At 35.7% G+C, this 14,715-nt stretch overlaps 1 protein-coding gene across 1 annotated transcript; it reads right to left on the reverse strand.

Moving 5' to 3' along the window:
• Positions 1-11,917: 11,917 nt before the first annotated feature.
• LOC114351262 (spodomicin-like) lies at positions 11,918-12,317 on the reverse strand. The gene has a single exon (XM_028302402.1). The coding sequence runs from the start codon at positions 12,250-12,252 to the stop codon at positions 12,061-12,063; it is 192 nt and encodes a 63-aa protein (XP_028158203.1). The 5' UTR covers positions 12,253-12,317; the 3' UTR covers positions 11,918-12,060.
• Between the last annotated feature and the right edge of the window lie 2,398 nt (positions 12,318-14,715).

The following is a 14,715-nucleotide window of genomic DNA, read 5'->3' on the forward strand; positions in this document are numbered from 1 at the left end:
GCAAAAATTGAGAAATTTTATTTGAATGAAGTTATTAATGAACGTTCTTGGAGGTCCCATTCTGTTGCATTTTATTGTGTTGGTTTTATGGTAGGTTGTTTAGTATTTTAGTAGAAAATGAAAGAATGCAACTTTTATTAAATTGCATATTAATACGTAGGAGGGGCGGGCCTTCGTTTGACGAAAGCAAAATATATTAGAAAATTTATACACTGCTGCCTGATTAGCATGATAGCTAGCCAGGTAGGCATTGTATATAAATAGCTATGAAACATACCTACCTAAGCCCGGAGTATAATCTAGCCTTATCCAGTTTTTACAATTTTACAGGAAGGTGAAGTCGATAAATGATGCGGGCTTGTCTAGAAGATGCCTATTTACTTTTGCTTTGAAGATTTTAATGCTGTCGCGTAGTAGGTAATAGATATAATAGATGCAGTGCACGGAAACATTGTTTTTATGCCCGTCTAATCTAAATGATTCGTGAAAATTTTAGCGCATACTTCTGTTGTGAAGGGGCTGTAACAGGTCAAGCAATGACATTTTATGCTCAGTCTTTAGTTCTGCTTAGCCAGTTCAGCCTAGTATCGGAGCTGTCCTAAGTGGTGGTGAGGATGGTTACTCTCCGCCTGTTGGCGCCCGTCAAGGGGAATATCTCGTGTTTCTCGGGGCATTTCCATGGCGTCCTCACCGCTGGTGGCAACGAATACTGAATATCATTGGATGGGGGCGAAGAGTAAGGGCCCTTTCCCATGGCAATCCAGTATTCCAGTTGTGCGGGATTCTGAATTACTGGATCCTGAAACTGGACTGTCGTGAGATCTAAATTCGAACGATTTTTTGGGTGACACTGCAAACGGGATTCGTGTGAATGTTATATTAATAAAACACGCATAATATTATTAAACGGAATCTTACAAAACACAGTTCCTGCAAAAAACGGTATGTTTCATTGGGAAAAAGTCCTAAGTATGTGCTACTAATAGCGGAAAGAGAACTCGCGGATGGTTTACGGCGAAGTGTCATCATCACTTCTCAATGGTTTGGAACAGCCACTTCCAGAAACACGATTCTGACGGTTGTTATGAGGACTCATGAAGATAACATTTGAGTCGAAAATATAGCGATAAAAATCTTTTAGAAGCGTTCAAAACGTAAAAACCAGAAATAAAAACGTTGTTGGTAGAGTCGCGATTTTATGTCTGATTATAACAGGGATTCATATATTGTGATTGCATGCACGAATTAACTTTTAAAACAACGTTGTAAAGTAAGATGGAAGATCTTTAACTTTCAGAATGTGATTAATTACGTAGCTTGATTAACGGTATACTTAACTTTAATTAACAGTTTTTACTATCCGACTGAAGCGCGTAGAGCGCCACGCAGTGATTCTGCCAATATCTGCCGGGCTAGGATGCGCGCCGTGATAAAGTCTTATTGATGATTTTAGACGACAAACGTATGGGCTTATCGAGTAAAATTGATAAAATGGCGCGATAAAAGCTTGTCGCGGCGCGCTCAGGTGTAGTTTTTCTTTGTTATGTAGAGAGAGATGAAATGCCATGTCATGGTGGCCATATCCTGTTGAATTTCAAGGAATAAAGTTGACGATGAAAGACATAACATAACTGTCCATTGCCTTATTTCGGCTATTTTAAGGCCAAACGATTTTAAAGCACCGAACGTATTTAGGAAGTATGCTCGAATAATTTACTGACGAAACTGCGGCGGGTAAACCAGTTTGGTGCGCCGGCGCAGCGAGGCTGGCGGTGTTCCGTGATATTTAAGAACATACCTACCTGGTAGTGTAAACTTACACCCGAACGCTAAAGGCTCCTCCGGTCGAGGCCAGGCAGCAAATGTCAACAAATCAATCTGATTCATATTTGATGAGATGTAAATATACTGTGATGACAGCCGGGTGTTATTTTTCTTCGACTTCGAGATGTTTAAAAAGAGACTGCTTATGGATGTCACTAAGGCCTTTGCCACATTAGATGGAAATGCTATCGTGGATCTTTTGTAAAGACCTAAGTTGCTGCAGAGCGACTGATCATACGCGTGTGCTCGTTTTAGTCAATTTTAAGCAATTACTGACTTGTAGCTGTAGGTATTGTTGGCGGAAGATCCGCCTCGGCTTTTCGATAAGCGTGGCAAAGACTTTAAGTTATCGATTGACAGATTGTTCTGTTAGTGAGGGGCAGTTAAAAAAAACTTAATAAAGACTTCTTGGTGGATGGGGAGAATTGATAGTTGGTATTAGATTTCCAAAATCGCGGAGGCGTAGGAGGGACGGTAAATGCTTAACACAACACTGCAGCGTAGGTAACTATGCGTAGTATGCGTACGCGCAGATGAGCACGTATTACTTGTTATATGCAAATCCCAATACTAGAGTATTGGAAATGAAACTGCGTGAAACACAGTAAATCACTTGCAAGTGATATGTTCCTAAGTACTCGAGGTACCACGCCCGTTATGCGCTTTTATAGGTAGGTATAGAGTTGTATTTTCAATTTGGAAGTTCGAATCCCAGACGGAACACACATTTTGAAATATCTCTTTATTATGTAGTTGTTTACAATTTAGTTGGGACATTCCAGGCTTGAATCATCAGTCAACAGGGACAATCAATGAGCGTCTGAAAAGAACTCATAAATGCATTCCGTCCTTCGGAGAGAAATGTATGCCTCCGCGGCGATCGTTTGAGTCATGGCAGACCCTTACCATCATATTGGTTGTGATCCCAGTTCTTACAACATACTACTATAAAAGAAGAAGATGGGGGAGGGGGACTGAAACTTGTGCACCCGGTTTGTTCCGTACGGCCGTTTCTTCTGACGCATCTCTTAGTGCCTTAAATTATCTGTGATGCAGATTTCAGAACGCGTGCGGATTTGGTGATTTGTATACGAACGCCTCAGATTAGAGAGACCAAATCCGCACGAAAACCGCATGACAGGAAAAAGGCACTTAGTGAGTTTAACATCATCAGATTATTAGTTCACTGATGAAAAATATCCCGTAATGCACGTCACCGAGCCCACATTACCAATTTACTTATTTAAATTCCGAATGAATAAGCATATTTGAAGGACCGACTCGGATGATCTCATCTTGGGCGTGGCATCGGCTTGCACTTTTTGAGAACTAAAACCAGTAGTATGACTGTTCTTAATAACATTGATGTTGTTGGGGTCATTTATGAGCGAAATAAAGATATTTCTTTGCGCTGATTTAATTATTTCTCAATATCAACAGATTCTTTTGAGATTACTTCATAAATTTTGTATCTCATAGGTTAATATTTTGCTACAAAAATGTTGGAAGTGTGCAATGGAGCGAAGATCATTTGCTACGAGCTCTTCCTAGAGTTTTGCGATTTAATGAATATATGTTCTTGATCACAATGTAATTCCGAAGGGTTCAAATGTGTGAACTAGGATAATGAATAGAGATTGTCTAGCTAGAAGATAGACATCTCTCGTGTCTGATCTGAAGGCCTGGGTGTATTCAGGAATATTGTCGTCGGCTATTCTCTTTGATTGTGTACTTATTAAATGATATGGGGATGTGGCAGAGCGCTTGATGCGGGTAATCCCACTTTAGGGGATAATAATGTCCACCATTTAAATGGGTAAAGACATTTTATAAAACTATTTAGGTCTATTCGCGGGTATGTTTGAATGTGTCTAATGTTATGCAACAATTTAGTTTACAAGCATTGAAATAGTAATTGGATAACCCTAGTAAATATGCTTTAAAAACACGAAATACTTTTTTTTGCGCAAAGAAAGTCGTGGTCATGGCAAACCTTTTAAAAATAGCGGCTTATGCAATTTAACTCTTTTGTGTGTCAAATAATGACCATTATACAACATAACATACAAAAGCCAAGTCCATAAAAGAAAAGGTATCATCATCTGTAATTATCTACCGGCTAATCATAACACAATAGAACCGCCTTCGGAACCATAAATAAAATCTTTACGACCCATAAGACCCACAGCCCACCAGTTATTAACAAAAAATATGTGCTACAAAAACAAGAAACCTAAAAAAACAAGTGCCGGCATCGCATTGTAAAATACCTAATACTTGGGATTTCAACCACGGACGCAAAGGAAAAGGTTCGAACAATGAAACTGAAAAATACCCTTCTGACAAACACCTTTTCTTTAGACATTTACCTTCAAGCACAAAAGCGCTTGAAATTCCAGCGTTCAAAGCGTACAAGCTGTTTAAAGCTGATAAAAATTCTTGCAGCGCTATTTTGGTTGAAACGGGATACGAGACACCCGGAGCGAAATAGCCGAGGGTGTCTCATTGATCCCTGCATGACGAAGCTGCCGAGGGAAAAGAAGCTCTACATTTCTGTTGTTTGGGTTGATATTGCTTTGTTATTTGACTTCTTTGTAATATCTTTAGCTTACATAAAGGGGATACGAGATCGGACAAAATTGCGCGCGTAATGACGTCTCGACAATAGGTGTTCTGGGAATGGGACTGCTTTTTGCAATGTCTGTGCAAATTTGTAACCGACGGGGATCACCATGTGGGTTTTGAAATGTATTCACAGTGAAAGTAACAATTGCTTGAAATAAAGGTTTCGAAACAAAGTCATGGGAGAGTAATGTTCTAATTAAAGCTTAACAAGACAGGAGAAAACTAATTTTATCAAACTAAAAGTGTAAGCGACGAGAATATTCCTTTTAATTATGTTCCAGAGGAAATAATTTGTTCGTACAACATTTGTAAACTCCTTCCATGTTTAAGGAACTTATTAAAAGTCTTTGAAAAACGACTTTCTATCATTCTTTCCAAACTTTTTCCGAATGGTGCACGTACATTTCCTTTAAAAGTTAGTGTTGATGTAAGTAACAAATATCAATAACTCGGTATCTGTTAGTTAGCTTTTGAAATAGCAGTTACAAGAGTACAGTCCCAGTCCCAGCAACAGCATTCATCAAATAACAACTGTCAATAAAAACCTAGAGCACGACTCTACATTAGAAATGCTGGGATTCGTATTATTCTCTGGAGGTATTTAAGAATGAGACGAACCTTAGAATCGGTAGTGAAGAGCCGCGTGAGTTGAATTTTTATGACTCTTGAATTGTAATCGATGACGCCAGTAACCGTGCAGGTATCAAAATGGCACTGGGGAAGAGAAAAAGAAATTGGAGTTTTGGCAGAAATTATTACATTATAAGGTCTTTGGAACTCTACAGCCAGGTACAGTCTAATTTTTTAGAAATCAGCAGAAATGTCATCAAATATGGCCAACTGACATAAAAATATTTTTAGTCTGTGAACTAGTGATGCGACAAAACCTCTCGTTAATCGCGAAGTGAAATGTTGTAGTACTTGCGTATCATCGCCGGGTGATCGTCAAAATACTAAAAATATGCAACAAAGTCGCAACATTGAATGTGAACTGATTATGAAATTTTCGAGAACAGGAAACAAACTGTATTCACAGATGTAATCAAAAAACACACTGGACAGTAAAACAATCAATGATATCCGTAAAGTTATTAAACTTCTGTTGCTTGCTGCGTGATTGGTGGATTTTGGTCATGTCAAAAATAACCAATCATGCAGCATTTGGACCTCGCGTCTACGTATTGCCATCTGGCGGATTTTTCAATCGCGAAAACCCTCATTGAAAGAAGTTGTTTATTTTCTTAAAAATAAACATTGGAACAATACGTAAGCATAATTGCATAAAAAAGTAAAATAATTTCGTTTAAATAAAACCGACTAAAAATTAAACTGACTCCGAAAAAGTAAACACTAAAAGTAGAAAAATAAATTTACGTTATCTCCAATATTGTCGAAGTTATCGCTGGAAAACTAAACAAAGTATCGTATATTTTTTATTTAAAATTAATCAGTAATCGGAATAAGTGAATACTTAAAATAATATCGATTAAATTTACAGATTATTGTCTATGACTCACAGGTTACGGCACTGATGTGTCAGAGACAAGTCATAGACAATATGGAGATAACACATGATTTTAAACGTCAAGTCAATTTGACAATGTCACAAATTTTCATCGTCCACGTATTTTGCTAAAATAATTTGTTTCAAAGATTGATTTCAAACTTGTATAAACGTGAAAATAAAGTTGGTTTCATGGGCTTGTTAAATAATGTGTATGATATTATGAACACGTAAGTGATTATGGTGTAATTGTGTATGAAAGTGTTTGTTTACATCTCTGCTGGATTCTAAAAAATCAAGGTATACTTCATCTATCATTAATCAAGATGATAAGATATTAATGATAGATTCAAACAAAGAAGAGATGAGCATGGCTGCATGGGTATAAATGGAGGAAGTATAAAAGTGGCGGTTATCTAAAAACGAAGAAGAAATTGTTAGAAAAGTAACCTAGAGTACATGTAAATTTTATTCATAAGAAGAGACACAGCAAAAAACGTATTGAGTATTGAGTATTGAGATTACGTCTGAAAAATAAATTATGAGTATAGAGGACATCACGACAAGACAATCTGCTGCAGATTCTCACTTTATCTATTACGATGTAACCTAACCAATAATGGATTCTGTTACTGCTAGAGATGTTGATGGCAGATAAGACAGCATGCAAACATAGTTCAATAGGTATCTGATGTAAAACATAACGTTTGAGTAGATACGAACCCAGCCTTAGACACTCAGCAGGTTTCCTCTTCAAGGTAAAGAAGTTGTCGTTACTCCAGTTGGTTACGTGTTTTCTGTTGATTTACGTATTATTCTTAGAGTTCTGTTGATAATATTTTCACGAAATTAACCTGTATTCTCTATTTATTCCGTATTTTAGATGAATTAAAATACCAACTGACAAATTGTAACAAATCTGTTGCATTTAATGACAATAGTTGCCATTGGTCAATTTTTGTTTTTCATTTACAAATGAAATAAAAGAGCTTTTAATTTTATGATATAAAAAGAAGTTTCTATTAAGTTCGCAGTTTATCGAAGTTTTGTTAAGTTTTGTTTGTTTATTATTTTACTCGGGTGTCTTACCTATATTTTATAAAGTAACTCACTTATGGCAAGAAGTTGCTGGTTGCAAAGCGATAAACGAAGATAGGCTTGGTGGAATTGGTTAGAGAAGGCTTTTGCCTAGCATTCCATTGACGTGATGATGTAGAATTGTAGAAAATACAAAATAGAACTACGAGTATTGTCCAGATTCAGAAACATTCGCCAGTGTTTATGATAAACCAGGAGTGAAACCGGATGGAAAACGGACGAATGCTAGAGGCCATTCCCCACCGAGGGTTCCATCAGCAGCCTCCGTTGTTAGTGGGTAGATCCTGACCTTTTGGTAGGTAGAGTCCCTTAAAACCCCATTAGTTAGTTGGACTGAATTTTTTAATTTTTCTGATGATAAAGATGAGTTTAGTAGACTGTTTGGAGACCGGTGTATTATTCTACCAGCTGAAAAAAAGGCTTACCTACCCTTTTTCAAGTCATTTCCAAAAACAGTGCTACATCCTGTTTTTCCCAATAAATGCTGTACCTACTACTTTCTGTTAAAAGTTTTGCCTTGGATGGAAAGACACATTATTTACAAACTAAAGTGTTTTCTTAAAAACCAAGCAAAAATTTCATTAAAACCTTCACAAAACCCTTTCGAGTCCTGGAATTTGTGCAGATAAATATTCAACTCCGCGTCCGTTTTTAATAACATTACTCTCGGGGGTGAATGGCGGGGTGTAGGGGGAAAGGGTGGAAGGGGGTGAAAGGGCGAAGGGCGTAGGGAGCGGAAATTGAAAACCCAGGGCTTCATAAATCCACCCTCGTTATCGGTGGAACACTCGCACTCGTATGGGCTCAATGAAGTGTGCGTCTGATTCATGACCAGTGAGTTTTGCTGTCACATTGTTGGCGCAACTAATTGGATTCGGATTTTTATCGAGTCGGTTTCCGTAGCAGTCGGCCGTGATGAGAGATAAGGTATCTTTGATATTGCCAATAACATATGCCTTTTTGTGAAGGTATGTGGCAAGAGTATACACACTTGCAACCCAAGGTTTTGTGTTAAAAAAATCCCACCTTTAAAATATGTTACTAAAAAGTATTTATCAACCTTTAAGCTATTACATATAATTCCAATTTCCAAACAGGTAACACATTTACAATATAGGTAGGTACTTACCAAATATTTATTAAAAAGTGATTCATCATCATCATCATCATCATTTTTGCCATACCTAAGACGTCATCTGCTGAAAACTGGCCAAGTGTTTATGTACTAAATACCTACTATTTTAATTAGGCATATTCTCCTACATTTTCCATACTCTGACCTGTTTTAATAGTGCAATTATTTTCCTTATTATAAATTAAGTTCAGTATTATAAAAACTTAAGTCGCTAGGCGGACAAGAAACACAAAATAGATCTACTGATGAAAAATTTCCCAATCATTTCGACCATCGTTTGCCTATTTAATCAAAAAAGGTAATTGGCTATTTCTCATCGTCACGGTTCTCATCGTCACCTTCGTGGCGAATTTTATTTCTAACTTATTTCAACTTTTTGTAAACAAAAATTGTAGCGCTTGATGTGAAGATTGTATTCTCAGTAAATCAGTCAAATAGTGAGTCTCGTTTGGAAGATTTAACGTTTTGAATTTTTTGATGCCACGAAAGTGATTCTGTACTTCACAGCAATATTTTTTTCAAACTTTACTACTGTAAATGACTCTTATAAAACATATATTTTGTCTTATTTTCATAGATAAATAGCAATAACATAATATAAATAGGCACCTACTTAAATACAAGATAAATTTTTACCGATTAAGTAGGTCACCTACTAAGTTACAAGATTCTACGCAATTGGTTTTAAGGGTGACACTGGTGGCATTCTGAAATGCTAAAGAAGCAAAAAACGGATTATCAGTACCTAAATAAAAAGAACTCTAACTGATTTATCAGTCCCTCAGCAAAAATATATTTTTTATTTAGGCCAGATGGCCTCGTATTTTTGTTGTACAACTTTTAACTCAAACTTCAGATTAAATTTATCTTACAAACAGATAGTTACACAGTCACATATACAGACATACATACAGTCATACAGACAGACAACAAAAATACGAGGCCCTTATTTATTTATTGATGTACTGATCTCTACTTTACCACGTATAATTTATTAGTTATTAAAATATTGTAAAAACAATTTTCCTTTAATTACTAACTAAAGGTTGATTTTATCGATACAATTTATACTACAAAATATCAAGCGCATACGTAGAGTTTTGATTTAAATAAAAAAGTAATGAAATAGGACAAATGGTTTTCAAGTTATGATTGATTTTCTAAAATTGACTGCCATTTTTGTTAGCTTCCACTTAGAGATGCCAATCATTGTTTTATAATAGCGTAGTAAAATTATTAAATTGCTGTGAGAAGGGAATTGGGTATCCTCAAATTAAATCGATATCTTGGCTGACCCATGGATTAATTAGGAATACATTAAAATCGCGCGCGTAAATGCCTAATTCTGGTCAAAAAGCCAATTCTGTTTTTAAAGTATTTATGGATTTATTGGTTTTTAAACTATTTTAAACCTTGCTGTGACTCATTGTGTACCCTCAAATTTCATAAAAACGCTATTTTTGTATTATTTATAGTTTATGTTAGGAACCCCTAAAATAGCAATTTTAAAAATTTTCAAGGACAGGTAGAGGCCTCAAGATGACAGATATCTAATTAAATTTAATGCTAATCGTAATCTATATGTCAAAACGCAACTTTTGACACCTCTTGCGTAACCGTAGCTCAAAAAAATTTTTTTCCCATACAACGACGGGACACCCTAATGTGCGTTTCTTACGAATGCGAGGCAACACTGGCTGCACGAAGCTAGCGTGGGGTGCGGTACCAGGTGCGCAGGGTACAAGGTTCTTCGACCTGGTTTCGCATTGTGAAGACATTTTATTACTTCCGTGCGGTACCAGGTCTAAAAACCTGGTATTAAGGTAGGTACATCATTACATTCTATTTTAAGAATACATCATAGATATACAGGGTGTCCCGTAATGTAACGTCAAGCCGAAACTGGGTGTTGAGGCAAGTTATGCTGGTTATCAGAAAAATATTAAAAAAAATCTATGTGNGTATATGCTACACACAAATTGAATGAAAATTGTGAATGCAGTAACCAAATGTTTCATTGCAACCGAAGGTGTGACACGATGAGAACGCGAAAAGTGACCCCGTTTTTTATCGTTTCATGTGATTTTTTCGTATTATTTTTGCTTCTATTACGATAAAATTTATTTTGTATGTAGCTAAATAGATATTTTATCATCTGATTTCAAAGGTATTGTTCTAACTTATACCGTTTATGAACTATTATTGTGTGACCATCAAATTTGAGTGTAAATGAGAAGTACCCAATTATTAATTTATCCATACAAGGTACAAAATTAAAAAGAAAAATTAAGTCAAATTGGCTGGAAAATTGCCTTAGAACTAGTCGGGCGACTTTTATAATTAAATATTATATTGAACATAAAATGGCACTTAACAAGGGCCAGGCAGTGTACTAAAAAAAGTACTACCTACCTACTTTGAGGAGACTTTCATCTCATTTGGTTTGTCATTAAAATCTATTGCTATCGGCGAAAGACTTCTAGTTACGAATCATTAGAAGATTAAACCTTTACAACATTGAGAAACGAACAAAAATACTTAATAACCTACTTATTTCCGAGGATAATATTTAGTAGGCAATTGATTATTATTTCCGTTGCTGAATTTCATGATCTCTCCCATTGTGTAGCAGTTCTTATTGCAAGAAAAATGAAAAATAGAGTTTTATCAGTCTGAATAAAGAAAACGAACTTTTATTACGCTGAAAACCAGCGTCAGGGCACGCGTGGCTCGATTAATGCTGAGCGGGCGCCTTTTTGGCACAAAAATATGCGTGTATGTATAGTTTTAAGTCCCTTTGTTCTGTTTTTTATTTTCTTTTAGTATCAAATAAAGTTTTTCTTATTCTTATTTAACTATAGATTAATGGTTGCTGATATTTTTTTTACCTCCATCAATATTTTTTGTAATAATTATCTCTATATTGATCAAACATCTATTATAATTTGTAATTTACTCGTATCTATTTTTGAATTCGACTTATTTACTTAGGCAGGTATTTACTCGAAAAGAAAACAATGCAGTTTTAGGAGAGGGAAAGTAAGGAAAAGGTCAAAATCTAGTGGAAGTAATTGAAATATACAACAAGCTCTAGATTTTTTTGAACGACGCTAACGTGCGCTCCGCGTTTGTACCTTTAATTCAAAAACCGACAAATCATTCTGTGAAGAGAACTAGTGACAAGTAGAGATTAAATTCATATTCATATTCATCATCATCATCATCATCTCAGCCATAGGACGTCCACTGCTGAACATAGGCCTCCCCTAATGCTTCAGCTCTGCGTCCAGCGCTTTCCTGCTACCTTTATGATGTAGTCGGTCCATATTCATGCTTGTAATAATTCTACAATTTGAGTCTAATAAACCTGCTTCCTTTGTGTACTCGTAACTCGGCATCTATGGCAATCGCTTTGATGCACATCCATTGCCGTGCCGTTACAAATTACTGTGACAAATGTCTGCATGAGCCAGGGATGAATGTTGACAGACTGTCATATTGGAAGCGATGCTGATGTTAATGTGAAGCAGTTAGGAATGCACTTATGCGACTCGCAGGTCACCTTTGTATTTTTACATAAATGGCAATGTTCTTTATGTGCGACAAGTATATATAATAAAATCAGTATCATAATATTCTAATGATGAAGTCACAGTCATGACGTCACTGGGAGACAATAGTTACACAAACTAAGTAAATAAAACATTGATTTGTAGTAAGAAAAAAGAAAGTTTTTTTGCAAAATATTTATTTTATGACACAAAAATTACATATTGAAATTGGAGAGAAAAAATTTGGTTTACAATACATGGTAAAGGATTACCTTTGAAAGCGAATTGGTTATAAACGGTTCAGTTGTGGTGGCTTAACGTCGTTAGTAACAGTCCATTCTTCCGCCTCTACAGCTGTTGTAACCGCTGTAGCCATGGGCACGGCAGCACTCGTCCTTTTCAGCGTCGATGCGGTCGCAGACCTGGTCACAGGGCCCCACACGGACGGCGTCAGTCACGATCACCATGGCGAAGGCAATCAGCAGGAGCACAAAGGTAGTCTTGAACACGGCCATTGTCCCTTCAGTTCAGTAGAAACGGTTCTGTGGAGATGAGAAGTTGTTCTGTGAAGACAACGGCTCACGCTTCCCTATTTATACGAGCATACGAGGATAATCGCGACCGGTTGTCTTTGTACAGCCTGAACTATAATGTATGCCTCTATTATATCGATTTTCCTGTTTTTTACCTTGAAGTTATTGTAACGTTAGGTAATACCTAGAAAATTTACGAACAATTTTCATTTTCATGCCTTTGTCATCCCAATTTGGAGTGCTTGTCGACGAAAGAGAGCCATGTACGGATTGTACTAATCAAATTCATTTTCCTCTAAAAACTTTGTTGTTCCACTTGGACTCACAATATGATGTTTTTCTTTTAAGGACTGGCAATTTAGCAATATCTTTTTTGATTGAAGCTTGAAAGAAACTATAAATATAGATTAGATTTAATTACCACGTTTTAATTACGAATTAATTAAGAATTAGATCACGCGATGTTCGATTAAAACAACTGGAATCTACTAACCAAGCAGCAGTTAGAGGCTGTTAACTATACAGTTTTTTTTAAACATTTGATCCTAATAATTGTAATTACCGTGCGGCATTTAAAAAAACTTGGCAATTTTTTAACCGTGCCACTGATAGGCGATAACAATGTATCTGATATTTTCCTTATATTATGGGCATATTTTAAATGTTTACCTTGTATATGTATAACAGCTGCAGCTATGTTATTGATGTCACATTATCCTTATTTCTAGTCTGCTGTCAGATTTCCCTATTAGTCAGCATTATGCGTCTTAACAACTTCAATAACCATTTTACGGCTTGCATATAAATTTTCCCTCAGAGATAATGCAACTGCCGCGCGGGTAAGACGCTCATACTTTGATTTATTTTTTTAATTATTTTTTTGGTCATTGAAAAAATAACTTGAAGAAAGTTACCTCACGGTTTTACTTTTGTTTATTTATTGTTTGTTTTTCTAATTACTTTTTACGGGTTCATAAAATGATTGTTTATATTTAAAAGTTAAGGTTTTCTTCTAGCTTCTTTGTTCAACAAAGTAAAAGTGCGTAAATTCTTAAATATGTCTTATTTGCTTGTAACATTAGGATTTTAACAATAGAATCATCCAGTTATTTAATTTTCATTTTATAACATTTATTCTTAGAGTTGAAATCTGTGTAATTAAAATTTTGGACAAATATTTGATCACCATATTGTTAACAACATCTGCTTAAATTTTAAATTATTTTAAAAATAAATAATCATTAACAAAAATATCTCAACAATAAATAAATAACTTTTTATGTAATTTTAAACAAAAAATGCACATTCTCAAACATCATAACGTATCGACCGACCGCATCACGTTCACATCCGTATACCTATTATGTCAAGCGTTTCCTCACTCTAGACGAGGTCATTCTTATCATATCATTTTAATATCATCAAAATGCATTTATACGTCGACTATTTTGAAATACAAATCAAATCAAATCAAATCAAATCATTTATTGCATTGCATTACATGTGGTTTGATAGTTGGTAGTTACAAGGAAGTCGACTTGTGGTTTCGGCCTAATGTAACATTTTTGTCAGGCAAACTATATTTTGACTGTTATTTTGTTTGACTACACAAGTCAGTTTTGTTTGATTTCTAGGTAATATCTTTATTTACAACTAGCTTTTGCCCGCGGCTTCACCCGCATGAAATTTAATGTCACAGATCGGCATAAATTATAGCCTATATGTTAATCTGGGTTACAAACAATAATAGACTTAAAGACTTTTAAAGACTGTAAAACCTTGAAAAGGAGGCTGACAATAGTGACTGAGTTTCTTGCGCTGCTTCTTCTAAGCACTGGCCCATTTATTGTCCCGAAGCAGTGGTAGGGTTAATATTTGGACGTGTAAAAGCGCTTTTTTAAAGCCTATTTGCAAAAAAAAAACTGAAGTTTCAACAAAATCCGTTCAGTAGTTTTTGTGTGAAAGAGTAACAAACATCCAGACATCCAAACTTTTGCATATATAATATTAGTAGTAAGGAAGTAGGATAAGCAGAAAAATAACCAACAAAAACTTAACTATAAACAAAAAAATATAGACTTATTAATTACTCAAAAATAAAAGTGCGTCCGCGAGGCAAAGAGGCGAGGATGCTGGCTGCATTTCTAGGTCATGTTAACCATTTAACTCCATCGTTCATTTATTTTCTACCTCTATCATTTATCGTCTGTAACAGAGTATCTAATTTCATTGCCCATTCACCTTTGTGTTATGAAACGGTGCAATAGTCGCTTTATCACACATAGCCTTCGCAAAACAAAGCGGATGGCGCAAACCCGCCATTGTTGCAGATAGGCATTTCATATTGATGCCAGCTATTTAAAGACTAGCTCAGTCATTGTCTGAGGTATAAGAGCGGCACGGGAGGGGTGACATTGACATATTATGAGGTGACAGAGCATACAA

Source organism: Ostrinia furnacalis, unplaced genomic scaffold (genome assembly GCF_004193835.3).
Source record: "Ostrinia furnacalis isolate ACB-3 unplaced genomic scaffold, ASM419383v2 OfSCF1125, whole genome shotgun sequence".
In the NCBI taxonomy this organism is placed as follows: Eukaryota; Metazoa; Arthropoda; class Insecta; order Lepidoptera; family Crambidae; genus Ostrinia; species Ostrinia furnacalis.

Bases quoted from the DNA above. Each gene is read 5' to 3' on its own strand.
- LOC114351262 (XM_028302402.1), bottom strand. From the start codon at position 12,252: ATGGCCGTGTTCAAGACTACCTTTGTGCTCCTGCTGATTGCCTTCGCC.